At 35.6% G+C, this 27,681-nt stretch overlaps 1 protein-coding gene across 2 annotated transcripts in view; it reads left to right on the forward strand.

Annotated features, from left to right (window-relative positions):
- Drip (aquaporin homolog protein drip) overlaps positions 1-27,681 on the forward strand; it is a 414,839-nt gene that overhangs the window by 281,473 nt on the left and 105,685 nt on the right. For both annotated transcript variants that reach the window (XM_069839752.1, XM_069839751.1), the window contains exon 3: positions 19,036-19,179. In XM_069839752.1, the coding sequence (XP_069695853.1) occupies positions 19,036-19,179 (144 nt within the window). The remainder of the gene's footprint in view (positions 1-19,035; positions 19,180-27,681) is intronic.

A 27,681-nucleotide genomic window follows, 5' to 3' on the forward strand; every position in this document is an offset into this window, starting at 1 on the left:
ATTCATAAACATGACTCATTCTCTACATATTTAGCAACCGGATGTTGCATTGGCCAATGCCCGCTTAATACTTGTGATTATATGGTATTTAGTCTGCAATATATTTATTGGAGCCTGTGGCAATGTCGTAATATTTCGCCTGCAGACTTGGCGCCAATTACAATCGCCCTTGCAAACCTTACGATGTGTGTGAAACCTGGGGTCAGGCGAAGCAGGTTGCCGAGATGGTGAAACACTAAGACAGTTTTCCAAGTCGCTGTCTGTACCCCAGTACCCAGTCTGCCTTTTCTGAGTTACGCAAACTAGTTTGAAACAGTTGCCTGGCTGTCTGCCTGCCTGCTTACCTGGCGCTCGATGTTCGAATGCTGACATTGTTTCATGCAGGTTTCAACAAATTAACACTGTCGAATGAGGCAACAAAATGTTCATGTCCAAAAATTGCGGTATATCGTTTCGAGGACCGTGCAATTCTTGGGACGAGATGGCATCATTACAGTGATGATGGTGATGATTATGGTAATGATGTGAAAATGACGCAATAATCATGATATTTTGACGGGAAAGGAGACATTAAGAAAAGGAATATGATTATAAGATTACAGGACCAATGATATTATGACGATGAGGATAATTATAGACTATCTGTAGTGCTCGGGAAAAGTGACACAAATCAGTTTCCACAAACCTTTTTTGATAATTTATTGACAACTTACGGAACATCTGTTCGCTTGGAAAAAAAAAATACATAGGTATTCCTCCCATTACAATAATTCATACAGGAAAAAATCAAATCGACATAAACCAGTGTAAGTTGTCAATAAATTATCAAAAAAGGTTTGTGAAAACTGACCTATGTCACTTTTCCCAAGCACTGCAGATATTATGATGAGGGTAGTGATAAGTAGAGCCCTGCCTTTGGCAGTGGCGTATACTGGTTAAAGGGTTTGGGCTACCACTGATCCTATTATTACACAAAATATATCTAACAATTACTTTAATTTTAATAACTATGGTAAAACTAATAACACAAAATTATTACATTATGTTATATTATAAACTTTTTCTTTTGTAATTTCCTTGGGCTACCGCCGGTAGCCCCGGTAGTCCGCAAAATACGCCCCTAGCCTTTGGTCACCTAAAAGCTCCAAGCAACCCGCAGCAGTGTAGCTATGTGTATACAGAGTATAGCTCCGTGGTACCACCCCTCATCTGCACAGTTGCGTTCTGTTGTTCAGGTAATGAAGTACGCGGTCAACATGCCAAAACAAACCAAAGATAGGCGTTTGACTATCAGTGCTCTGATAGAAGAATTTGGTAACAAGTATTTCATGCAGAAAGAAGAAAACATTTTCTGTAAGGTATGCAACATAGAAATAAAAACCAACAAACGGCGTTTTATAGAGAAACATTGCAACACGAAAATACATGTTACACGTGTAAAAGAATTGTCCACAAAGCATGGAAACGTGCCTTCCACTTCCGACTTTCCCGCTAATCGGTCTGAATTTTACAATGACTTGAGTAAAATGTTGGTATTAGGGGATATTCCATTTCAAAGGCCCAAAATAGTTACTTTCAATAATTCATGAAAAATATACAGAAAGAAAACTTCCTTGTGCAACAACATTACGTAGATATCATTTATTGCCCTGCTATGAAAATGTGGTAGCTCGCATAAGGGAATCTGAAAATGTTTATGATAAATCATTGTAATGCATAAACGCTCGTAAAGGTCATAGAAGATATAGTTTTGTTTAATGAGATGTATGTCTTGTCAACTAATAATTCCAACCTGTACGACGTCTACAGTATGTAATTGCCATATATTTATTGTAAAAATAATACTTGACTTAAAATAAATAGTTTATTCTTATTGATTCTTATAAAATAATAATTTGTCGCAAAACTACTTTAAAATACAGGGATATCATTTTATTTTTACTAACATTTTTAATATTAACCTGGCTATACCTTTGGATTAACGGTTCAGAGCCGGAAACACCGTTTGCTACCCCCTTCCACGACTGGAGTTCGATGATACTTGCGTTAAATACAAACAAATCACTTTACTAGGTATAGGAGGGAAGAAAAGTAGTTCATCCACTTACGTAAAATAGGAGATACCGTAATTTTGAGTTTGATAATTTTCATTAGGTTTTTGTTTAGGCCCCTAATCAAAATACAGTACAGTATTAATAATAAATGTTTTTACTCACGAACTGAGTTATCCATGCGAACGTATTCATTATGCAGTTTATATTATACTGCCTGCAGCATATTAGCGTACAATATGAGAATGAAGTTAAATTGAAAAATAATCATAATATGGATATTTAAACACATTTTTGAAAATGGTGGCCGTTCATTTAGATACAGGCTTCAGTTCTTTTGTGCATATTATCGCACTATAGACTATTGCATCTAATTCCAATTACCAATTTTGTCCTTCGTACTAGTAACTCATGTTGAAATAATTCTATACCTATTATATAAAAGAGTATCTTGCGTACTGTAAATTCAATCTTCACCTCTGTTCGACCCGCACAGACATGCTATGTACTGTCCGTCCAAGTGGTTATGTCGCAGGATCGTAGAAAGGGGGAAAATCACGTGACAGTTAATTACTTTTATTTAAGTTATTTTAAACAGTTGGGGGTGAGGGAAATCGGGATGCGACGTAGGCAAACGGACGACAGTACCTGTGCGAAAATATGATTCAATACTGAAAGCTCTTTCGTCACTGGAAAACGCGAACATATTTCTGGAACGTAGTATACTCACTAACTCAGTATCGTTTGTGTTTACTACGACCATAAGGCGACTTTGACTGTATACGCTTCCTTCTGTGAGGAGAACAGTTGGAGGTTTACTAGTAGAGGGGGTGGGAGTGAAGTACATTCAAAAACTCAGGTACAATAAAAATTGAAGTAAAAATAAAATGATGTCCCTGTATATCGTACCTACTGTTCACAACGTACACACAGAGACGCAAGATGTAAACGCACAGTACAGTACCGGGGAGACTGATTCGCTGCTGCTTGCACTGTTTAGATTCACAGGGCTCTCCGTACACAACGAGGTTAGAAATGCTCGACTTCTACCTAACTTGTATCCAAAGTGACTGAAGGCTGGGCTCTAGTGATAAGAAGTTTACAAGATTACGAAATCAATTACGTATATGAAGACAAAAATGATATGAAAAGGAAATTATATGACAATGATATGACTAGAATTATAATGTAACATAACAAGAACGATGAAATGAGCAATCTTTCAAAACCTGACATGTTCATTTTCAGAAAATGCTACATTTTTGTGTCTCTGTGATAAACGAGTTTTTCTATGGTGAAATATTATAAAACTTCATAGTAAAAAATGATCTTTAATATTTCTGGCATCTGAAGTATAGTTTCTGAAAGTGGACATGTCAGTTTTGAAAATTTGCTCCTCAAAATAAGACAAGAACAGTTATAGCAAGAAATGAGTATGAGTATGAGGACAAAAACCATAATATGACAAGAATAGCCTATGCTACAATGGTGAGAATGATATTTTAATAAGGAATATGGGCGATGATGAAAATGACAATAGGTATCATTGTTGTTGTTTAGCCAAATGCCCGAAGACACGTTTGAACTCCATAAATGACACCGGTAAGGTATTGTTCATAAGACAATTAAGCGAGGAGATAATGGGTTACTAGGCTAGTTCCTTTCCCTTCCATTGCATACATTGCTGATTATTAATATATATATATATATATATTTTAATTTATTGAGTATGTCCCAACGAGTATAACTCATATGTAGGGGCTATACAAGAACACATACATATGTTAATCAATGTAATTGAAAACGTCATGAAACTACAGTCTGTGAAAACAAATAATAACACAAGAATGTGTGAAAGAAAGAAAGCAAAATAAGAACAAATAGTAAGATAACATAAAGTTTTGGGCAGAAAGAAGAAAAAGTTTGAAACCATGAAATAAATAAATCAACTGAGAATTAAAATAAATAATCTTCCCAAAAACGTATTTTTAAACAATTCTTAAAACACCGGCAATTTGGTAAAAGCCTATGTTCTAAAGGAAGTTGGTTAAAAGTTGTTAAAAATGGTTAAGTCCTTTCGTTCCATAAGTTACGGAGCTATGCTGAGAAAAATATATATTGTATCTTTTTCTTGTTAAATAAGTATGTATATCTTTATTAAAATGAAATGTAATATTACTATGTATTAAATTGTTAATAACTTTGTACGTGAAAATAGCAGCACCTAATTTGATAATTGATTCAACTGGTAGAACGAAAGAAAATTGATATAGATATTTAACTGGAGTCAAATAATGAAAACCCAAAAAATTTCTTAAAACTCTATTTTGAATAACTTTTAAAGGTCTCAAAGCAGTTTTCTTATTATGTCCCCAAATAAATGACATATACATTAAATGAGAATGGATAAAAGCATAATATACATTCAAGAGACAATATTACACTAATCAGACTTCATACGTATACAAACAACTATTCTTCCTCTGACACATATCGTCAACCGAGTTGTACAGTCTAATAATAGATGTACATATCAGCCACAATCTCGATCAGAGGTAACACTATGATTATGGTGACTATTACACTTTTACTACGTCACACTACTTTCGACCAATAAAACGGTACGAAAGAACGTCTTTCAATGAATCATGGCGGCTTATCGCACAATTTTATCGCGTCCCTAGCATTTGTTTAATTTTATCGCGTCCCTAGCATTTGTTTATTTTTATCACTACCCTAGCATTTGTTTCTTTGTTTGCCAACATTTCAAACTGCACTGGTCTGACCGTCAAAAAACAGAAAATTACAAACCACTCCAGTCGATGCACATCACTTTCAAATATGACTCGCATTTTGGCATTCAAGAACAAGAATTAATAAAGATCACTGGTCATATATGAAGAGCACCATTCGGAAATCCTGAATGAGTTGAGGGATACACCATGTACACCAACGAGTTCACTTCTTTTACGCACACGTCCAATATAACATCAACTGAACCACCAAAATATTCTAATTTGAAAATTGTACTTTCAATAATTGTTTCTTTTAAAATTATCCATGTTTATTTTTTATTTCATCATTGTTAATTAAAACGTTTCTTGTTTATTTCATCATCCCTAATTAAAACTTTTCTAACACTTGTTTATATTATTTAGGTTATGTTTGTTATAACTTCTGCTATATATTATGGATAGTTACGTAACAGAGATTGTTTAATACTAAGATTTGTTGAAAATCATCTGTCAAGTGACGTTGATTACTGGGATCCGGATGATTGAAATGGAATGCAAATGTTTCAATAAAAATGAAACTGAATCAACAAAGCCTTCTTGACTAGTAACAGTCCACAGAGTTCAATGATGATTCCATAGTTGGCACAACTGATACCGGTAACAAGAAAACATAATCATAAAACACTACTGCTATCTAGCGTAATGTTGAGATGGTACAATAATACATTTGAAGACAGTTGTATTTTCGTAAGCCAATTAATATTTTATTGTACACTTTGTTACTTCTAATCTGTATATAGCCTACTTTCTTCTAATCGTGTAAAAGTCAATTAAATCCCATTCGAGTTTTGATTTTCTCTAGATAAATGAAAACCTCTAGTGAGATTACTTTTGATAAATTCATTTGAATTTCTCTCTTGTGGTTAATGTGCGAGTGCGTGTAATTTTATTTACTACTCTTTCAGCTGTACCTCTTTCGAGATTGAACATGAGCAATAAATGGCTGACAAATTTTACCTGGAACTCTCTATCAGGGATACGATTTTTCTACAATGCATACATTTTATCTTTCTCCGCTCGCTGATGTAGAGCGGACGCGACAGTGCACAACGCAGCTGCACAAATGCGATCGTGAAAAAATAAAATGTATGCCCTGTACATGTCATAAATTTACTACGCGGCCTTGTAAGTGGCGTTGTTAGCTTGGAAATCTTCTTTATACTTCGTTTCTGCCACAGGAAAAATGTTTGATTACATATTCAGCTTAATTTACGTTTTCGTAGACTCTGAAACTAGGCAAGTCTATGTACCTTTATAATGTGCTCTTTCTCAAAGTAAAAATATGGAATTACTAGGAAAATAACTAACTACGTATAAACATATCTCTGAAATTCTTCCAAATATAAATAGAAATACCCGTAACAAAAAGAATTGCCAATATTATTAAGTATATTTCCACTGCGCTGTCTTGGTGATTAACAATTGTTTTACCTTTCATCTTCTATGAATATATTTTTAGAATAAGTTCCTTCGTTATCAAATTAGTACTGATTATACTTTAATGACAGTTTTCCCACATGCTTATATATTTCACATATTAGTAGTAGATAAAATATATAATTTATAATTCATAAGTCAATATTTTACATAAATTTTGCTTAATAATATAATAATTACAGACATTACAAACAATGGAGCCTTTTGGCTATTGGGAGATGTAGTTGTGCAAAATTTTTGACAGACAGTTATGTATACACCACTTCACGTTGTAGAACCGGTCGATTAAAATAAATTTTTGAGAGCTACAAATACTTACTCTTGATTGCAATTTTTGAGTTAAGAAGCAAATGTGAATTAAAAGGGAAGTACAAAATTAGTTTTATTTTTAATAATGTTTACCTCTAAATTATATGAGTGTGCCGTGAGATCTTAAATTAGACCTTTAAGTGTGACACACGTTAAAAAAAAATGATAAACCTGGTGTAGAATCAAAGCAACTAGTACAGTCCATCTCCTCTATTGAATCCAGTTGGGCCAATTAATGGTTAACTGAGAAAATTCAACTTCTTGAATCCTATCTAAAAACAATTACAGAATAATATTAAAAGGCTGGATTTTAGTACACGGTTCTTATATTCAAGATAATCATAAATGGATTTCAATTTAAACACAATTTTAAAACTATACGTCGTAAACAGAAATTACTATCGCATAATTTTAGATACAGTTTATTTAAGTTTATCTAACGTATCCATAAGCGAATTACGTAATTGAATTTCTGAATTAATTTAGCATCGAAAGCTTCCTGCACACTCTATTTTACACCTGAACTCAGTGTCAATTTAAAGCGACAGGGCCGTGTTTGATGAAGGTGGATGACCTCTCGCACACACGTAAAATATGACCCAGATTCAGGGTTAGAGCAATATCACTCCAAGTTCAGAACTCCATTTAACACAGCCACTATCTTCCCCTCAAAATTATTATTATTAATAACTATTTTCATAATGTTCCAATTTCTGATTTTTCATGAACAGGAATAATATCTATCTTAGACCTAATACTGCACAGCATGTTTCTCAAGCATACGTTACACCTATTACATCATTTTATTATAGGCCTATAAGCTTACTACTACTACTTGCGCCCGCACACACATACTGTACGGGCTATTCCATATGAAATCGATCAGTAAAAAACCTCGCATTTTTTAATACTCTAATATCTTCCCTATTTATGCAAGGTGCTGAGGAGAGTGCATTATCAAAAATATACTATCAAAAGTCAAACGGTTTTCGTACTATTAAGCGACAAATTTAGCGTATTTTAGAAAAACAAGTCTCTTTCAGCGCTCAGAACTCTGGAACTATTTACTGCAGAACATTGAACGGGAGCTCATTTTGAAGCTGACATTTGGTAGGTTATGTTAAGAAGTAATCCCTATTTTTATTGTATACAGAGAGACAGATAATCTGATTTTACTTACTTTTAGGCTTTTTGCCCATTTTTAAGAATGTAAAAAATATTGAGAAAAAAACTTGCATTATTAAGAGGGATTCGGCATTGTTTGCTTAGTGGCTCGGCAATAAGTTTCGAGGGTACCTATTAAATAAATTATTTTCACACGCCTAGAGTTGAACGGCACAGTACCGCAGGCACTGGCCGAGAGATGAAGATAAACGAGCGTTGGGCGTCATTTTACTCCTGTGTTTATGAAAACCTGTGATAAAGCTAGCCCAGCTATGCGCTACTAGACGATACGTCACGTGTTTATGTCTCCTGGCTTTGCTTCCCTCGGCTAGCTCCCGCTGGTTAGTTCACGCGTAGGCTACTATTTATTTTATTTCTTTGATATTTTCAATACTTTCTTATCAACGGTGCACCTGTAAAAAATATGTGTTTCATTGTACTTTCAATGCGGAATCTAACCATATATTTTAAAAATATTTTTTCGTGGGCAAAGGCGACTTAATGAAGAAAAGTCTAAATTTCTCCGTTTCCATAAAAAGTAAGAAAAACTATTTACACGTCAATATAAACTTTAATTTCTCAGCATCAAAATAAACCATGATTTTGATCATTAGGTGAAAGGTTTCGGAGCCACAACAGTTTAAAGTTGCTAATTTTTATGAAAATACGATAAATTTAAATATTTTAAATTTAAACACTATGAAATTCTGATGGCTCAAAGTTTGCGCAAAGCATTGTATCACAGTTGTCAACGGACAGAAAAAGTTTCATTGTATTTAAAAATTGCAAGGTCAATTTTCTCTATATTTCGGTCGATTTGAGAAGGAATAGCCCGTACAGGGTATTTCCGAGGTGGTGTTACAAACTTTCAGGGATGATGGCGAAGGGCACATGTATCAATTAGAGGTAAGGAACCGTGGTCCGGAAATGACTGAGTCGAAAATTATAAGCAAAAATAGTTGTGAGGAAATGGAATTGTAATTTGGCACCACACGCCCTCCTTCCCTTAACTTTTGGAACAGTCGTGGAAAAATGGTATGGGCCGGATGTTTCCTACGTGAGTACATGACCTGATACAATCTGTGAGCTGTGTCTACTGTTCCCATTGGCTCATCCGTATTCGAAAATCAGGTCTGCTTATTCCGCTCTCGTGTACTCATCCATTTCACTAGGAGTAATCGACTGGACACTGCAACATGTATACATACACTGCTGTCTACAGACGTGCATATCAGGACCGACCATGTCCGATACGCTATCTGCATTGCTTTAGTGTAGTTTCCTGTCCCTATCCCTGAGACAGCGCACAGAATGGAATACTGTAAGAAGGCAACGTAAACAATGTCAGATAAGTACAGTATGTGACAGATATACAGATAAATACACATAAATAAGGTGTACAGAGGAATAAAATTATTTCATTTCCACAGCACTATTTTTGCTTGTAACTTTCGACTCTGTCATTTCCGGATCAGGGTTCCTTATCACTAGACTTCGTTGAATTGCCACACGCAGCATGCTATCAGGTTGCCGATGTATGGTAGTATAGAGGAGGTGAACAGCCGCCCGGTCTCGTAGTATAAGCAGTTCATGTTAAGAGTTGTGACCGGTCCAAATAGATACAGCAGCTACAGCTAATGTATACCTATGTAAGCACTTGTTTTTGCATTACTGTGGTTGGAATAGTCAAGCTTAACATTTTTTTAGTGCAGACAAGAATTCAATCAAACATACTACAATGAGAGTGTTGCTGTTCCAAACAATTTCCCCTGGAATATCCTTACCCCTGCAGCCAGTCTTGACCCGTTGGGAAACGTGGTTGGATGCTGTTAATTATTATGCAGAACATTACGGCAAAATAATGGAGGTAATTGATGCATTGCATAGCACAGACAGTTCCGCTGTTGCAGCTGTAAAATCATTGCCTTCTGAACAGCTATTGGAAGATATTCTGTTCATTGATTCTAATTTTAAAATCGTGTACAAAAGCATCACCCTGTTAGAATCGTCTAAACTACAACTCTCAGAAGCCCTTAATATAGTGTATAAAGTATCACAAACCGTTATCCAAAATAACAATTCACTAATTTCAGAAAAAGTGAATGTAAGTTGAGAAACATTATTGCTAAAAATTCTGCTTGTTCACAACTTCGTATTATAAATGATGTACTATCAGGTCACGACAAGACGTCTGAAGTTGGTGTACTAAAAAGTAGTGACTTTCCGTTCTTCAAATATGCACCTATTATATCGTTTGATGTTGAACGTACATTTCCCCAAATTAAATACTGTTTGAGTGACCATCGGAGGAGGTTCACTTTGCAGTCGCTCAAAATGTACGTAACTCTTCACTGCAATGCACATATTCAAGGATGATGTGAGTATATTACATTAAATTTTAAGAGTTAATATATCTCACTACAAAATAATTGTGTATTCACATGTTTAGACATTTCCTACTTCAATGGTCATTCATTATATTTCTTGAATGCAGGATGCAGGTTTTATTGTAACCGCAGTATACTGCTCAGTATTTACATTAGAGGCATACTCCATCCGTTGCACGTCCCTTTCTCATACAGTCTATAATGCGTACGTAGTAAACCTTACGATTCTCGTGGCAATTCCACGAAGTCTACTTATCACAAATTGATACATGTGCCCTTCCCCATCATCCCTGAAATTTGTAACACTAGCCCGGAAACACCGTATACACACACACACACACTTATTTATGGCTTTTAAGGAACCTGGACGTTCATTGCCGCCCTCACATAAGCCCGCCATCGGTCCCTATCCTGAACAAGAATAATCCAGTCTCTGTCATCACACCCCACCTCCCTCAAATCCATTTTAATATTGTCCTCCGATCTACGTCTCGGCCTTCCCAAAGGTCTTTATCCTTCCGTCCTCCCAAGTTACACTCTATACGCATTTCTGGATTCGCCCATACGTGCTACATGCCCTGCCCATCTCAAACGTCTGGATTTAATGTTCCTAATTATGACAGGTGAAGAATAAAATGCATGAAGTTCTGCGTTGTGTAACTGTTTCAATTCCTCATAGAAGCTATTCATTATATAATCGTCTTCCTTTTCTGTAGTGGCGTGAGCATTTATAACTACCTTTAAGTACTAAATACGATAACCTGTCACTGATCAATTCGACCTTTTTTACTGCTGATTTTATTCTTTTATGAATAAAGAATCCTGTTCCTAATTGGTGATTATTGTTTCCCTCCCCATAATACAATAAGTAATCTCCTATTTGTTTTATGCCATTCCCATCTAACCTGACCTCCTGTACTCCCACATAGTCTATATTATGTCTAGCTAGTTCTTTTGCTACTAATGTTACCCCTCCTATTCTATATAGGCTTGTAACATTCCAAGTACCAAATCTCATAACCTTATTTCTTTGCTGTAGTCGTGCCAGAGACTCAGTCCTATTTCTCCTGGCTCCGCTTGCAAGATAGACGTCTAGTACATTAGTTTGCCTCTATATCGAATTATACATGATTTCACACTAAACTACCTTGCCTCTCGGTTTACTCTCCTAGCTTCACATCATAATCGTAATACACTTTCGGAGCACAATGTGTTGCTATCAATACCACGTCATCAGACATCTCTGTACTCAAGTACTTTCTCAATATTCACGGCCCTATTCTGGAATTCGCTGCCGCTAGACATCAGGGATAGTCTTAATCCTCAGTCATTTAAAAGTATTTTATTTAGAAATATTTTTAATGCACAGAATTAGTTTTTGCAGCTATAATTTTTATGTACAATTATTATTATTATTTTCATTAACACTAATTTCTTGGTAATTGTCTTTGTTTCAATGTAAACGATACTGACTATTAGGGTTGTAATGTTGGGTACCCATAGAGTGCGTTACGGTGGTTTCAAGTTGACTATCCGTTCACCAGTCAGTACTCTAACATGCGTAAATAATGTAGGTACCTACTGAGTACTCCGTTCGCCAGTCACTACCGTAGCATGCGTAAACAGTGTACGAAATACGAAATACGAAAAACCTGAAATCCCATAAGGGCAACGGCCTCCTACAGGAGAGTGTAGAGTGAGCTGAAGGTCTACTTCACTTGGGGAGCCAGTCCAAGAGAGCTTACACTATACACTTACAAACTAAACACTTAAACAAATTATACTAACTAAACACGAAAAACAATACAGACTAAACACATAAATTATGCAAACTAAACATCCACACAAAAATATGCAAACTGAACACATAAATTATAATCTGAACACAACTGTCCACACTAAACACACGATAAAAGAAAAAGAAAAAATTACACAAGCTGAACATATACATAGTCTTAACTCACACACAAACTAAATACACAAAAACCTATACCAATTGCACATATAAATTGTACAGCCTAAACACCCATACTATCTAAACTAAACGCACAAAAACGATACAATTGAACACAAAAATTATACTAACTAAATACCTGAACTATACCAACTACACACGGAGTCAAACTATCCAAACTAAAACACACAAAACCATACAACTGAACACAAAAATTATACTAACTAAATACATGAACTATACCAACTATATACGGAGTCAAACTATCCAAACTAAAACACACAAAACCATACAATTGAACACAAAAATTATACTAACTAAATACATGAACTATACCAACTACACACGGAGTCAAACTATCCAAACTAAAACACATAAAACCATACAACTGAACACAAACATTATACTAACTAAATACATGAACTATACCAACTACACACGGAGTCAAACTATCCAAACTAAAACACACAAAACCATACAACTGAACACAAAAATTATACTAACTAAATACATGAACTGTACCAACTACACGGAGTCAAACTATCCAAACTAAAACACACAAAACCATACAATTGAACACAAAAATTATACTAACTAAATACCTGAACTATACCAACTACACACGGAGTCAAACTATCCAAACTAAAACACACAAAACCATACAACTGCATACAAAAATTATACTAACGAAATACATTAACTATACCAACTACACACGGAGTCAAACTATCCAAACTAAAACACACAAAACCATAAAACTGAACACAAAAATTATACTAACTAAATACATGAACTGTACCAACTACACACGGAGTCAAACTATCCAAACTAAAACACACAAAACCATACATTTGAACACAAAAATTATACTAACTAAATACCTGAACTATACCAACTACACACGGAGTCAAACTATCCAAACTAAAACACACAAAACCATACAATTGAACACAAAAATTAAACTAACTAAATACATGAACTATACCAACTACACACGGAGTCAAACTATCCAAACTAAAACACACAAAACCATACAACTGAACACACAAATTATACTAACTAAATACATGAACTATACCAACTATACACGGAATCAAACTAACCAAACTGACACACACAAAAATAACTATATAAACAATTCACAACTATATACAGTTTACATAGTGTTCATAATTTCTTCCAGTCTTTTCCATGCCTGCCTGTCCCTCGCTGTTCTCGTCCACTGCGCTCCAGTCTCTCTCCGGAACACGTCCGACCACCTTCTCCTTGGACGTCTTCTGCTTCTTTTCCCAATGCGTGGGTCCCACATGGTCGAGGCATACGTCCACCTGCTGCAGTCCGTCCTACTCACGTGTCCGCCCCATTTCCACTTGAGACGTAGCGCCAGACTCACTGCATCCTGCATACCGCTTCTTATTCGGATGTCGGTGTTCCTTATCCTGTCTTGCAGTCTCAGCTGTAGGACTTTTCTTTCCATTTTCCTCTGGCACACACGAAACAGGTTTTTCTGTTGCTCTGTCAGAGACCAAACTTGGCATCCGTACAACATTACTGGGATTACGCAGGTTTCCAGAACTTCAAATTTAAGTTTGGTGCTGATGTTTTGGTTTTGCAGGATGAATTTCAAGCTCCAAAATTTTTTCCAAGCCAAACATATTCTTCTTCGTATCTCTTTCTCCTACAGGAGAGTGACACAATTTGTCCCAGGTATACATAGTCGTCGACGTATTCCAGCGTCACGTTGTTAATCGTTACAGGGGTGTTGTCTGCATTTGTCATTAGTTTAGTTTTCTCCGGGTTCATTTGGAGCCCAACTTCTGAGCTTTTCTCGCAGAGTTCAGTCAGCATTTGTTGTAGTTCCTGTCTTGATTTGGCGAAAAGTACAATGTCATCCGCAAAGCGTAAATTTGATAGTCTCCTACCGTTGATGTTCAGCCCGTATCTCTTTTTGCCCCAGTCCATTTCTCTAAATAGTACTTCTAACAGACAGGTGAATAATTTTGGTGAAATGGGATCTCCTTGTTTCACTCCCCTCCCTAATTTAAATGCTTCTCCTTCCACCTCTGTTCGGATTTTTGCTTAACTGTTGATGTAGATATTGCCCAATAGTCTTATAATTTTGTGTTCGACTCCCATTGTGTCTAGAGCTTCAAGAACTTTAGAATGCTCCACTGAGTCAAAGGCCTTGCTGTAATTTACAAATGCAATATATACTTCCATGTTGAACTCGTTGACTTTTTCTGTTATTTGATTCACTGTTTGGAGATGGTCGATGGTACTGAAACTCCGTCGGAATCCTGCTTGTTCTGGTGGTTGATTTTCGTCCAAAAGTTTTGTTACTCTACTTGTCAATATCTTCGTGAATACCTTATATAAGCTAGACATCAAACTGATAGGCCTGTAATTGTTCAGGTCATCTTTTGTTCCCTTCTTGTGCAGAAGTATTATGGTGCTTTTATACCACTAGCTGGGAAACTCTTCCGTTTCTAGTATGGTGTTGAATAATTGTGTAGCTGCTTGGACTACTACTTCCTGGCCCCACTTCAGGCATTCGTTGAGTATTCCGTCTTCTCCTGTCGTCTTCCCATTCTTCAAGTGGCCTATGGCGTTTCTGACTTCGCTGATTAGAATGGGTGGAATTTCATCATCCCTTGCATACATGGTTTCGATGTCGCTCCTCAGCAATTGGGCGCCTGTATACAGAGTTCTGTAGAATTTCGTGGAGGCTACTATTATATTTTTCCTCGAGGCTTGCCTGTCTCCATCGGTCCCCTTCACTCCTAACATCCAATGTTTGCCTTCGCTCAAGTGGATCCTTAATTTCTTTACCGATCTGCATTCCTCCAAGATTAGCCTGGTCTTGTCTGTAATATACTCTCTTAGATCCTTTCTTATTTCTCTCTTCGTTCTTTTGTTTAATTCTGCATATTCTCTTAACGAGTACTCTTGGGCTGCTTTCATTCTTCCTCGTTCTTCTATTAAGCTTATTGTATTTTCGCTTAGTTTATGTCTATTCTTTATCCCATTATTTCTGACTAGTGAATCGTTCGTAGCTTGTAGGATACTGTCTTCCATGGTGTTATAGAGAGTCTGAACTGGTGATTCTGCGATATGATATTGTTCAAGTTTCTGTTGTAATACTATCTTGTACTTCTCTATGTCGATGTCTTCTGCATTTGGTCTATGTTTCAGTGTGAAATGGCGTTTCCTTCTGGGTAGCCTAATGTAAGCACGAAGGAGTCTATGGTCCGTATCGAACTTCAACCCGCTCAGCACTTGCACGTCTCGAATATCTCTGAGGCTATTGCTTAGGATGAAATCAATCTCGTTTCTCGTTTTCCCGTTCGGAGCCTACCAGGTCCATTTGGAAGCTGCGCTTTTCCTATAGAATGAATTGCTTATCTTCAGCTCGTGCTCCTGTGCGAATTGAATCAATCTTTCCCCTCTCCCATTCCTTTGTCCATAGCCATGAGGACCGATCGCTTCTTCTTCGACATGGTTCTTTGTGCCTATTTTGCTGTTAAAATCGCCAAAGACTAATGTCCTTTGCGCTCTATAAGAGTTCACTGTTTTGTCCAGTTCACTGTAGAATTGTTCAAGTTCCTCTTCTGTGCTAGCTTCTGTTGGTGCATACACTTGGATTATTGCAAATTTTTGTTTGTTCACATTTAACGACAGGACCGCTATCCTTTCACTAACTCCTCTAATTTCTTCTATGCAGTTTTTAATCCTTTTATTTATTAGAAATCCCACTCCCTTCTGCACTTTTGTTTGACCAATGTAGCTTAAGACATTTCCATTAGATTTTTCTATTATTGCTTCTCCCTCTTTTCTCACTTCACATAGGCCTATAACGTCAAATTTCACTTCCTGCATTGCGTGATCCAATTCGGTTTCTCTTTCTGTCGTCCTTAGTGTTCTTACATTTAGATGCCAACGATTAGTTCGTGTTCGTTCTTTCCTTTTTGCTTGTTTCTTTTGTTCCGTTAGCTTGTACTGACCGTTTTTTGTTTTTTCTTCATTTGTTGTTGTGTAGTTCCCATTCGGTTGTTTGTTCTTCGTTTCGTCCTTGTACCAATATTCCCATCGACCATTGATCGATATTTTCTGGTAGCCAACCTTCACTTCATTTCCTCTCTCTCTTTCTTCTTTAGCCCGACCACGCAGTGCTGCCTGGATCTTCCTCTCTTCTATTGTCATGTCACTCTCAATGAAGCACTCATTCCCCGCCAATTTGGATTTGCTTTTCATCACCTGAATTTTGTCCTCAAATTTTCTCATCCGGACGAGCGCCATACCTCTGACCTTCCAATCTTTACCAATGTATTTTATGTGCTCATATTCTGTCTCCACTTCTAATTTATTGACCACCGCCTGTAATTCCTCCTCTATCTTGTCTTTATTTGATTCGATCTCGGCACTATTGATTAAAATATTGTTTCTCTTTTCTCTTTTTTGTCTGAATTCTTCGCTTCTTTCTAATTCTTGCATTCGTTTTTCTATCACATCCATCCTATTTCCCACAGTATTTCCCATGTTATCTATTTTTATACTTATACTGTTCCTCTCGTTGTCCCATTTATCATCTCTCGCTTTCAGTTCGTTCCTTAACTCCTCAAGCTCCTTCCTTGTTTCCTCCCTGAAGCTTTCATTCTGTTTTTTGATGTCTCCAATCTCCGACAGAATCGCAGTTAGTAGTTGTTTAGATTCATCCTGGACTACACCTCCTTCCATTAAGTTACTAGTGTTTGTCCCTTGACTCTCTTTGGTGCTGACGTGCGTCTTGGAAGATCTACTTTTCCTGCCTTCGTTCGCCATGTCCGCCTGCCTGCAGTATTAAGTTTACTGTATAGTACTGTTCCCTGTGCTCAGACGGCTCTTTATTCTGCTGCTGCTTCCTGACCTCGTCGGTGTGGCGCTTTTGTCTCCTTTGCTGGTACCGATTTGCTTCCTAAATTTGACGGAGTGGCGCAGCCCTCGTCTTTGTTGTATCTACGATCGACGGTGTTGGCACTCCTGTCGTCAGCTCTCTCAACGGTTGTGTACCTACGTCACTTCCGGTTTGTCACTCTCGTCATGTATCCTTCCTCCCTAATTCCTTTCTACGACCTAACCTCGGACCCTTTGAAACACTTTTAATCTGTCGATTCTACTATTAATATTTTCTTCCAGCACCCACCTTCATTTCTACTTCATTTACTTGCCTCCTTTAATTCTTCTAGCCTGCTCCAGTATTCTTATGTCTTATGGCACGCTAAGTATACCTCTTCATAGAACATCTTGTTATTCATCATCTTTTACAATATCCACCTCGCTTCAATGGAATTCCTTGTCACAAAGTATTAGGGGCTGCAAGACAATAAACACCTTTAAGAACAGCTTAAAAGATAACCTTATTAGCATTTCACTCCAATCATACTGATTTAAACTATCACTGACTACATTGTTACTTTTTTCTTTAGACATCATCCTGATTGTGCTGTATTTTAATTGTCTCGTAATAATCTCTTTCTATTATCTAATATTATTTGAAATATATTAACATTCTATGTATTTTAGTTTAATTCTGCTACACAGTTTATTTCAGTGTTTAATTAATAGTTCATAGTATTTTGTTGTTTAATTTGTAAATAACTTTTGTATACATGTAACTCTCATCTCAATCAAATTGTTGGATTCTTTGTAAGTTCATGCATATGTATATACACTTTTTGCTGGTTGAGTGGAAGAGAAGGCCTTACGGCCTTAACTCTGCCAGCTAAAATAAATCATTATTATTATTATTATTATTATTATTATTATTATTATTATTATTATTATTATTATTATTATTATTATTATTATACTGCCTGTAACACTTTAATTTTACTCCGACTCACATTCCACACCTCTTACATGGCAGCCATTATATCACTCGTGTAAACAGTGTACCTGCTGAATAATAATGCCGATTATTAAAGGTTCTCAGGCGCATGTTTTTGCAGCGGAATTTGGTGAATGTTTTGAAGTGAATGACGGGAACATTACATGTAAATTATATAACACAAACATACTAGATGATAAGCGATTTATATACAGAGACATTGTAGCACAAGGAAAGAAAGAAGAAAACTCAAAACCACGAATAATTCTATGATGATCCTTCTGCACATAACGAAAGGTACGTAAAATGTATCTTTGTAATGCTATGTAGCTTATATTTACTTTTAGAGCTGTACAGATTTGTTTATGTGCACCTTGTTATTCGCGTATTCAATCGCAGAACCAAGTCATTGTCCTCGCACTAGCTCACGTCCCCGGCCTGTGTACCATGCTGCAGTCAACTTATGTAATCGGTCGCCAACATTTATTTATTTTATTGGGTTATTTTACGACGCTGTATCAACATCTAGGTTATTTAGCATCTGAATGATATGAAGGTGATAATGCCGGTGAAATGAGTCCGGGGTCCAGCACCGAAAGTTACCCAGCATTTGCTCGTATTGGGTTGAGGGAAAACCCCGGAAAAAACCTCAACCAGGTAACTTGCCCCGACCGGGATTTGAACCCGGGCCACCTGGTTTCACAGCCAGACGCGCTGACCGTTACTCCACAGGTGTGGACGGTCGCCAACATTACAAGCCTACTGATTATACAAATTGTACTCTTCCTTTAGTTTTGTGATTGTACTCATATGTATTCAATCTTTTTTTTCTGAAGTTAATATTCATATGTCCATATATACAGTATTTTTCTCTATGTGCTTTGATCCTGGTTGAGTGGAAGAGAAGGCCTGATGGCCTTAACTCTTCCAGGAAAAATAGAACTATTATTATTATTATTATTATTATTATTATTATTATTATTATTATTACGCATATACACACCATGTGACAAGAATCTGCGGTCACCTATATTGTCGGATCAACATTGTTACTTTATTCATTACTTTGTTTTAGGCTATCGGCCACGTGAGCGGCTGCCACATCAACCCTGCAGTGACGTGCGGGCTGCTGGCCTCGGGGCACATTAGCATCCTCAAGGCTGTTTTCTACATCGTGGTGCAATGCATCGGCGCCGTAGCGGGCTCTGCAGTGCTGAAGGTGAGTTAATAAGAGTCTCTATATTCGAACCCTTCACAGGGTATTTACTTTTCCTGCGTTGTAAATGTGGTATTATGAATGAAGTGAAGATTCGGCTGTTGTGTTTATGTAGTGCGTAAGGTAAAAAGTGTTGGGGGGGGGGGAAGAGAAAATCATTGTGTAGATAAGAAAAGAAATAAAACAAATACGAAAATACATAGGCATACAAAAGGATAGAAGGAATAATAATAAGAAACAGACAATATCGAAAGGAAAGAATGGAAGGTAGGACATAAAGAATAAAGAAATAAAGAAAAAGAAAACTAGAAGGTAAGGGAAAGTGAAATAAAAAGTGAAAAGAAAGAAAATACATTAAAGAAGAATGAGAAGGGAAGGAAGAAGAAAATAAACAATACAAGAAAGAAGAAAATGATAGACGGAAGCAAAGAAAGTAAATGAAAGGAAATAAATGAGAGGAAGGTATAATGAAAGTTAAAAAAGAAAAGGAATGAATGAAATCATGAAAATGAAAAGGATATGAAACAAATGAAAAGAAAGAAAATAACAAAAGGGACAAAAAGAAAGCAGTGAAGAAAGAAATAGGAAGGAGAGGAAATAAACCGGAAGAAGGAGATAAAGGAAGAGAAAGAGGTCGAAGGCGTGAAAGAAAGGAAGAAGGAACTACCGGAAGAAATTAAACGAAAAAGAAGAAATAAAGATACAATGAAAAGAAGAAAAAGAGACGAAGAAAAGGGAAGACAGAATATAGAAGGCAAAATTAAAGAAAGAAAAGGAATATTTAAAGAGGGAAAGAAGAACGAAAAAGTGAAAGGGTGGGGGGGCTAATAGGCCCAGCGGGCGAATCGGGCCAATTTTAGAATATATTTAATATCAGAGCCATCGACACTGCTTTGTAAAGTCCTCCATCTCATAGGTAACTTTATAATTCCTTAGAAGCTGTTAGAACTGGAATCGCGGGGAAGTAATCTTTCTTTCTTTGTTTGTGAAAAAAAAAATCATTGTTTGCAGGAGAAAGTAGTTAATTGAGATAAATAAAACTTTTTTTTTAAATACTCCACTATATTCTTATTATTGTATAGTGTGAATACTGTTCAGAATCTTGTTCTGTGTGAGATAATAAGTAAAACTGATGCAGAGATTCTTGTTTGAGTTGCGAGTGGAGTCAGTGCTGCCAACTGTTGAAATAAGTCACTAAACCATTTCAGGTGAATCGGCCCGTTCTGAGAAAATAAAATAATTAAGTATAAATTACTAAAGAATCTCTAAAAGGCTACAGTTCTGTGACAATGGCATATGATTAATGACTCGCTTTTTTTCGGATATTGTCCATTGTTTGATACATTATAAATACACGACGTTTCGGGAGTTGGGTCTACTCTTCTATTCGGGTGTTTTTCATGATGCTGATAGTTTTTGTTATTTATATTTTGAGGTGGTTAAACATTAGTCCAGTCCGCTAAAAATTCGGTGGTCTAATGGTTAACGTACTGGATTAGTGTTAAAGAGTTTCGGGCTTAAATCCTTGCCTCCGCTATCCCATGGAGGGAAAAAAAACTAAGAAAAGAGCTAAAGACGATAGCAGATCCAAGTCTCGAAACATCGTATAATTATAATATAGATCAGGCAATGAACACTGTTCAAAATCTATTTATTTCGCGGTTTTGTAATATTATCTTAAATTTTGTAGAATTTAAAATATATTATTTTTACGCGTCAGTTGTTTTGTTTCTTGTTACACCTAGTGTTTGTAATAATGTTAATTATTGTAAAATTAATTAAACAAATTATAAACAATATTAAATACGTATGAAAGGTATAAATAGAGCGTGTTTCGTCACAATTCCACTTTCCTCGAAGTGGTCCCTTTTACTCATCTATGTGGACCTATTTACCCGCACGATGTCGGTCGAATAGGATCATACAGTACGTCGACTTGATTAAAAACAGAATTTAATATTTCAAAGCAACGAATTTAAGTTTAATATGAGAGATAGAGGAAGAAACAGGCTACCTTACTGGAGTATAGTTGAAACTGAGTAACTTAACTGGTTCGCGTTGCAGATAATTTTCCATTTAGTGGTCCTATTCAACCTCTCTTATCCTACATAAAATGAAGAAAGGAAATAATCTAGAAGAAAGATTATAAGAATAAAAGTGTGAGATTTGTAAAGTATGGGGCTAAATTCTTTCCGAATTCTCGCAGTTTGTACTTCAATATAAGATCTACATATTTTTTCTAAAATCATCTTACAAAATGTTAACGAAATGTTTACCGTGAACGAAAATTTATTTACGATAAAAAAAGAATGTGAATTACTTCTCTTATTTTATTTTTCTCCAGTACGCAGTCAAAAAACGCAATTTGAACATTAAGCTTTAAAACGCATAAATTTAATAAATACATACATGCACTGGTCATTTAACTGAAACATTTTTATTTCATACGACGAAGTGATGAGAAACCACTGAAAGCATTTAAAATGTGGATTTGGAGGAGAATGAAGCGTGTGAAATGGACAGATAAGATAAGGAATGAAGCTGTGCTAGAAAGAGTGGGTGAAGGAAGAATAATGCTGAAAGTGATCTGGAGAGAAAAGAAATTAGGTGGATCAATAGCTAAGAAGAAACTATCTACTGATGTACTAAAAAGTAATGGTGAATGAGAGAAAAGTTCTGGGCAGAAGAAGATATCATATGACATACAACATTAAGATACATGGAACATGTGCGGAGACTAAGAGGAAAGCAGAAAATAGGGAAGATTGGAGAAAGCTGGGTTTGCAGTGAAAGACCTGCTCTTCGGAGGAAACTATGAATGAACCCTTTTAACGTTTTGTGAGTGTTTATTATGTTATGCGGTACACATGAACGTGAGTGGATTGGCACTTAGTTGTCGGAAAGTTCAATTCTCTATTACTGAACTTACAAAGACGTAGAGCGTAAACTATATGGCATGGGTAAGCGAGAACATTTCAGATATTTGGTTTGAATGTTAGAAGGTTGGGATTCGATAACCAGACATGGAGGCATGTGTCTCACCTCTGATCTCTTGACTTTTACGTTCAGCCAAAAAGATAAATGTATACAATGACCGCAGTAACACAATTTCGTGCTCGTGCTTTTTGCTCTTTTTTCATAGCAGTCTTTAAAACACTTGTCTGAAAGTGATGTGAACAACATTCATTCCGTACTGACAGTAGTACTAACCTCTGTAGCCATTGTGATACACCAAATTTATGAGCCAGTTTATGATACTTGGGATCGCTTACAATTTAATCGATTACAGCGTTATAATCCAGCAGACAAGATGACATTTTAGGTATTGTAAACTCAAGCTAGAAACAAATTATATTACGTAACTTAAAATAAGTTAATTCCTTTAACTAATTTAAAATACTTAGTGTGCTTGCCCCTAATTTACTTTACACCTGATGAATATTTATTGGAATAATGCCAGAGGAAATTGAACGGGAATGCACGGCAAAAACCTATCCGGACACAAACATTGCCTAGAACAAAACACAAATTGAACCACCAGGTTTGGAACCCTAGTCTCCAGCGTGAAAATTCACACCAGATATTTGTCTAACTGTGCGGCATACATACATACATACACACATACTGTACATAGGGCCATTCCATGTCAAATCAACACAAAAAAGTGGACTTTTCAACCCAACCAACTCAGATTTTCATTAAATTTGGTGGGATGGTAAAGAACCTTAAGTTAATTAATTATGTTTAATTTTAGCCCTCAACAATGCACGATATCCATACAGCAATTCTGTCAATACGAGAAAAATGTAAAAATGTCGCATACTATTTCAACAAAAATAATTCATAACTTCTCTTCTAATTGAGGTAGAATCTTAAACTGGGGCTTATTTTAAAGCTAAGGGATCATACGTTTCAATAAAAATAGGTTTGCATCAAGATAATGAATTCTTTATTGAATGGTCACGTGAAACACATTTTAACATTGAATATCTATAAATGCGGGACACAAATTATTTCGCGAAAAATGTATGTTATAGAGGTAAGAGTATTCTCCTCTTGGTGTAAGTTTCATTTTGGAAACGTTTCAGGAATATCAGTAAAAAAATATATCAATGTATTGGTTTGTAGCACTTAAACCCATCTTACACCAACACTGCATGCGCGCGAGTTCGTACTTATCCGATTATCTGCGTCATCGATCAGTCAGGCCGTCATGAGTGGCAGTTTATACAGTCCAATTTATACAAAACGTGCAATCTGTTTCAAGTGCAGTATCGTTAGTTTTTGTAGTATGTGGTAGTTTTGTGGGATGTTATGGAGTCGCGTTTTAAGTTATAGGCCTATGTTTGCTGCAATCCCTTCGAGAAATCAGGGCATTGTAATTAAAGGAAAACTTTAAGAAGTGTTATATCGTGGATGCTTAATGTATTTCCTGATTTAAAACAGGAACAAAAGGTGTGCGCTATGTGTCGCAAAGGAATAAAAATATAATATGATGCTATTACTCAGAATCCTCAGAATGACTCTAGTAATGAAGAATACGTCGATTCTACAGCAAATGTAAGTTCATTAAATACAAGTCTTTTTGACCAAGGTGTGTTCCTTATTAAACAAAAAAGGCTACAACAAGAGAAATATAAGAGACAGAAATTTGAAAATATTGTAAAAGATAAAGTCTTCGATATTAAAGACGCCGAGGAACAAGGACCTTTCTGATTCTGAAATTTTGTCTCAGTTGCAGGAAAATTTTCAAAATTCAGGTAAAAGTGAGAAAATCACCATTTTAACACTACTACCTAAAAGCTGGAGCGTAAATAATATAAAAAAAGTTTCTTTCAGCTTTCGAATACATAATTCGGAAAGCCAAAGTCCTGGCAAAGGGAGAGGGAATTTTGTGTTCACCAAATCCGAAACCTGGAAAACCCTTGCTCGCGGCTGTTGCTGGTAAAGTTAAAGAATTCTGTTGTTCTGACGAGATAAGCAGAATTATGCCTGGTAAGAAATATTTGTTGTGATTAAATAATCAGGGAGTAAATCACATAAGCAGAAATGAATTATATGCAGTGTTTAAAAATTCTAACCCTGAAATGAAGGTAATATTCTCCAAATTTTCAGCTCTTAGACCAAGAAATTGTATTCTAGCTGGAGTTAGTGGTACTATACTGTCTGTGTTTGTGTCCTTATCAGAATGTAAAACATATGCCGGAAGGAATTTATTAAAGTTTCAGATCTACATGAAAAATTTTTCTTTATACCTTCCAACTTATCAACATTTCTTGGCTACTATGGTGTGCAATCCTCCTCATATAAATTGCTTGTTCAGGAAATGTACAGAATGTCCTGAACCATTCAAAATAAGAGAGGGTTTAGAGAAATGTTTCGAATAAAACTTCAGTGAATCAGTGACCTTCAAGCAGTGGATGACGACTGACCGATCAACGCTTGAGAACATAATGAAACCCACAGACAAATATTTTGACTGTCTCTTGCAGAAACTTGGTGATTTACTGACTCACTCATTTATATCATCTGAACAAAGTAAGTTTCTACGTGATATGAAATCATTTCTACAGCCATGCCAGCTTGTTGTGTTATGCGACTTCGCTGAAAACTATTATTTCGTAATCCAATATGAAAGTCAGTCATATCACAGGACTAATGTGGAGACAACCATTCATACTTTCGTAATATATTATAACTAATCGTCATCCGATACAGTCTCTATTAAAAATCTGGTAATAATTTCACACTCCCCGAAATATGACACTACAGCTGTACATCTGTTTAAAAAATATCTAATGGAGTCATTAAAACAAACATCTGTAATTCACCACAAAACTTATGTATTTCTCCGAAGGATTCTCTGCTCAGTATAAAAATAGGAAAAAATTTCCTGAACCTCACATTACATGAAGAAGATTTTGGATTTCCAACAGAATTGCATTATTTTTGCATATCGCATGGCAAAAGAGCATGCGATGTTGTAGGTGGGATACTTAAAAGGTTTTCGGCTTGTACTAGTTTGCAGAGACCATCCGATAAACAAATAACTCTAGGGAATTGTATGACTGGACAAGGGATCATCTCCCAAACATTAATACCGTTTATGTGACTGAAAAAGGCTATACTGAAGAGGAAAAAAAATGCTTGCTCTTCGATTTGCAAAATCCACCGCAGTGTCTGGAACACAAGTTTCATACAGTCCTGCTGTTTAGGATGGGTATTATACTTGCTAAGCAGTTTTAAAATGCAGCTGAAACAACGCAGCATCCTGCCTGGAAAGATGATCAGGCTATTTTCTCAGCAATGACCGGTAAGCATTTCTTACAGAACTTCAGATTTAACAAAATCCATGTGACAATAATTTATTTGAGGTAATAATTTAAAAAATTCAAATTATGTACAAGTTAAATTACATTCAAGAATATGATCAAATATAATTAAATACAACGAATGTGTGGGACATAATTATCGCGACTTATACGGTTATCTTACGCTTGCACTGACATAATAATTTTTATCTTTATAACCTATGATGATTCCAAGTTGAAACTTATCAGTTCATTATATGACTAACTGAGGCGTACTATATATTTTTTTCTTTAAAATAGAAGATCCGCATTTTTAAATATGAATATATGAAAATTGTTTTTATAATGTAATTGAATGCATGCAGAAAACAATATAAGCAATAAAAACTATCACATATTAAGAATGTATCACCCAATTTTTGTAAATTTATCTGGAGACGTTGTTGAGATATATAATTTTAATTGAAGCCGCGTGCTTACAAAAATATGAATTTTCTTCATGTTTGAAACGCCACTGACAAAAAACGAAAAGCACAGGACATATGAAACTAGGCAGTTTTAGTTAGCTCGGCAAGTAAAACAAACCCTCAAATTTTGAAATAAATCTGAGTCGGTCGGGTTGAGCTCCTTGTTGATTTGATATGGAATGACCCCATACATACATACATACATACATACATACATACATACATACATATATACATACATACATACATACATACATACATACATACATACATACATACATACATACATACATACAACATACATACATACATACTGAACATGCATACATACATAATTACAGACACACCTATACACATATACATACACATACATATATAAGTTATTTGGGAAGATAAAGAGGTTAAAATTCAGAATTAAGTGATAAGGGCCGAAAATAGGTTACTTATATTCTGTAAATAAGCTAGATATTAGAGGATATAATTTAATTGAAAATAGGCTCATCAACAAGATAGTAAATATGTAAATACTGTAAATATTTAAATGCTAGATTATGTAAATAGATTCTTGCACTTCATAGGTTAGGAATAGGAAAATAAGTTAGACTAAGAAGTCACAATATTATCTTGACAGTTACACATCGTAGATGAACTACATTAATCCATACTTAACCTAGAATAGCAACATAACAATATATAATGTAAATCGATAATACTTATATTCTGTAAACAAGCTAGATATTAGAGGATATAATTTAATTGAAAATAGGCTCATCAACAAGATATTAAATATGTAAATACTGTAAATATTTAAATGCTAGATTATGTAAATAGATTCTTGCACTTCATAGGTTAGGAATAGGAAAATAAGTTAGACTAAGAAGTAACCATATTATCTTGACAGTTACACATCGTAGATGAACTACATTAATCCATACTTAACCTAAAATAGCAACATAACAATATATAATGTAAATCGATTATGTGCTTGAAGGTAAACCTAGGCATGTAGTATTACTTCTCATTTGTAATGGAACATGCTGCTAAAAAAATTTACATACATACATGCATACATACATACATACATACATACATACATACATACATACACACACAGACACACATACATACATTGGATCCATTGTTCTCATTTCATGGAAAATGTACATGCTAGCTTTCCGCCATTTAAACCCGTACCGTGTAATAACAGTGCTTTTTCTTGGCAAAAATACCTATTTTTACTCTCGTCCGATTCATGTTTTAATATTTCACTCTATCATTATAAGAAATACATACATACACACATACATACATACATACATACATACATACATACATACATACATACATACATACATACATACATACATACATACATACATACGTTTACTATGCCGCAAGTTAAAATTTAGCAGACGGCAACGAATTTTATAACACGATAAAATCTTTACCACGGCTTTCTCTTCGAGTGAAGAAAAACTATGAGCTCTGTGTCGTAGATCTAGAGCACAAGAAAGAAACTTTGTCCGCAATACAAAGCTGAAGACAAATTGTAGGTCTATCTGGAATTTCTCTCCCACGTTAAATTTTGACGCTGAATAACATCAAATACTCTATAACAATAATACTGGAAAGCTTGCCTGTTTAGCATTGCAAGCGGCGGCGAAAAGTGACTGTGCTGCTATCTAGCGGCTTGGACTGTTTATACACTCCTTGCGGCGTGCTATAAC

Source organism: Periplaneta americana, chromosome 11 (genome assembly GCF_040183065.1).
Source record: "Periplaneta americana isolate PAMFEO1 chromosome 11, P.americana_PAMFEO1_priV1, whole genome shotgun sequence".
Classification (NCBI taxonomy): domain Eukaryota; kingdom Metazoa; phylum Arthropoda; class Insecta; order Blattodea; family Blattidae; genus Periplaneta; species Periplaneta americana.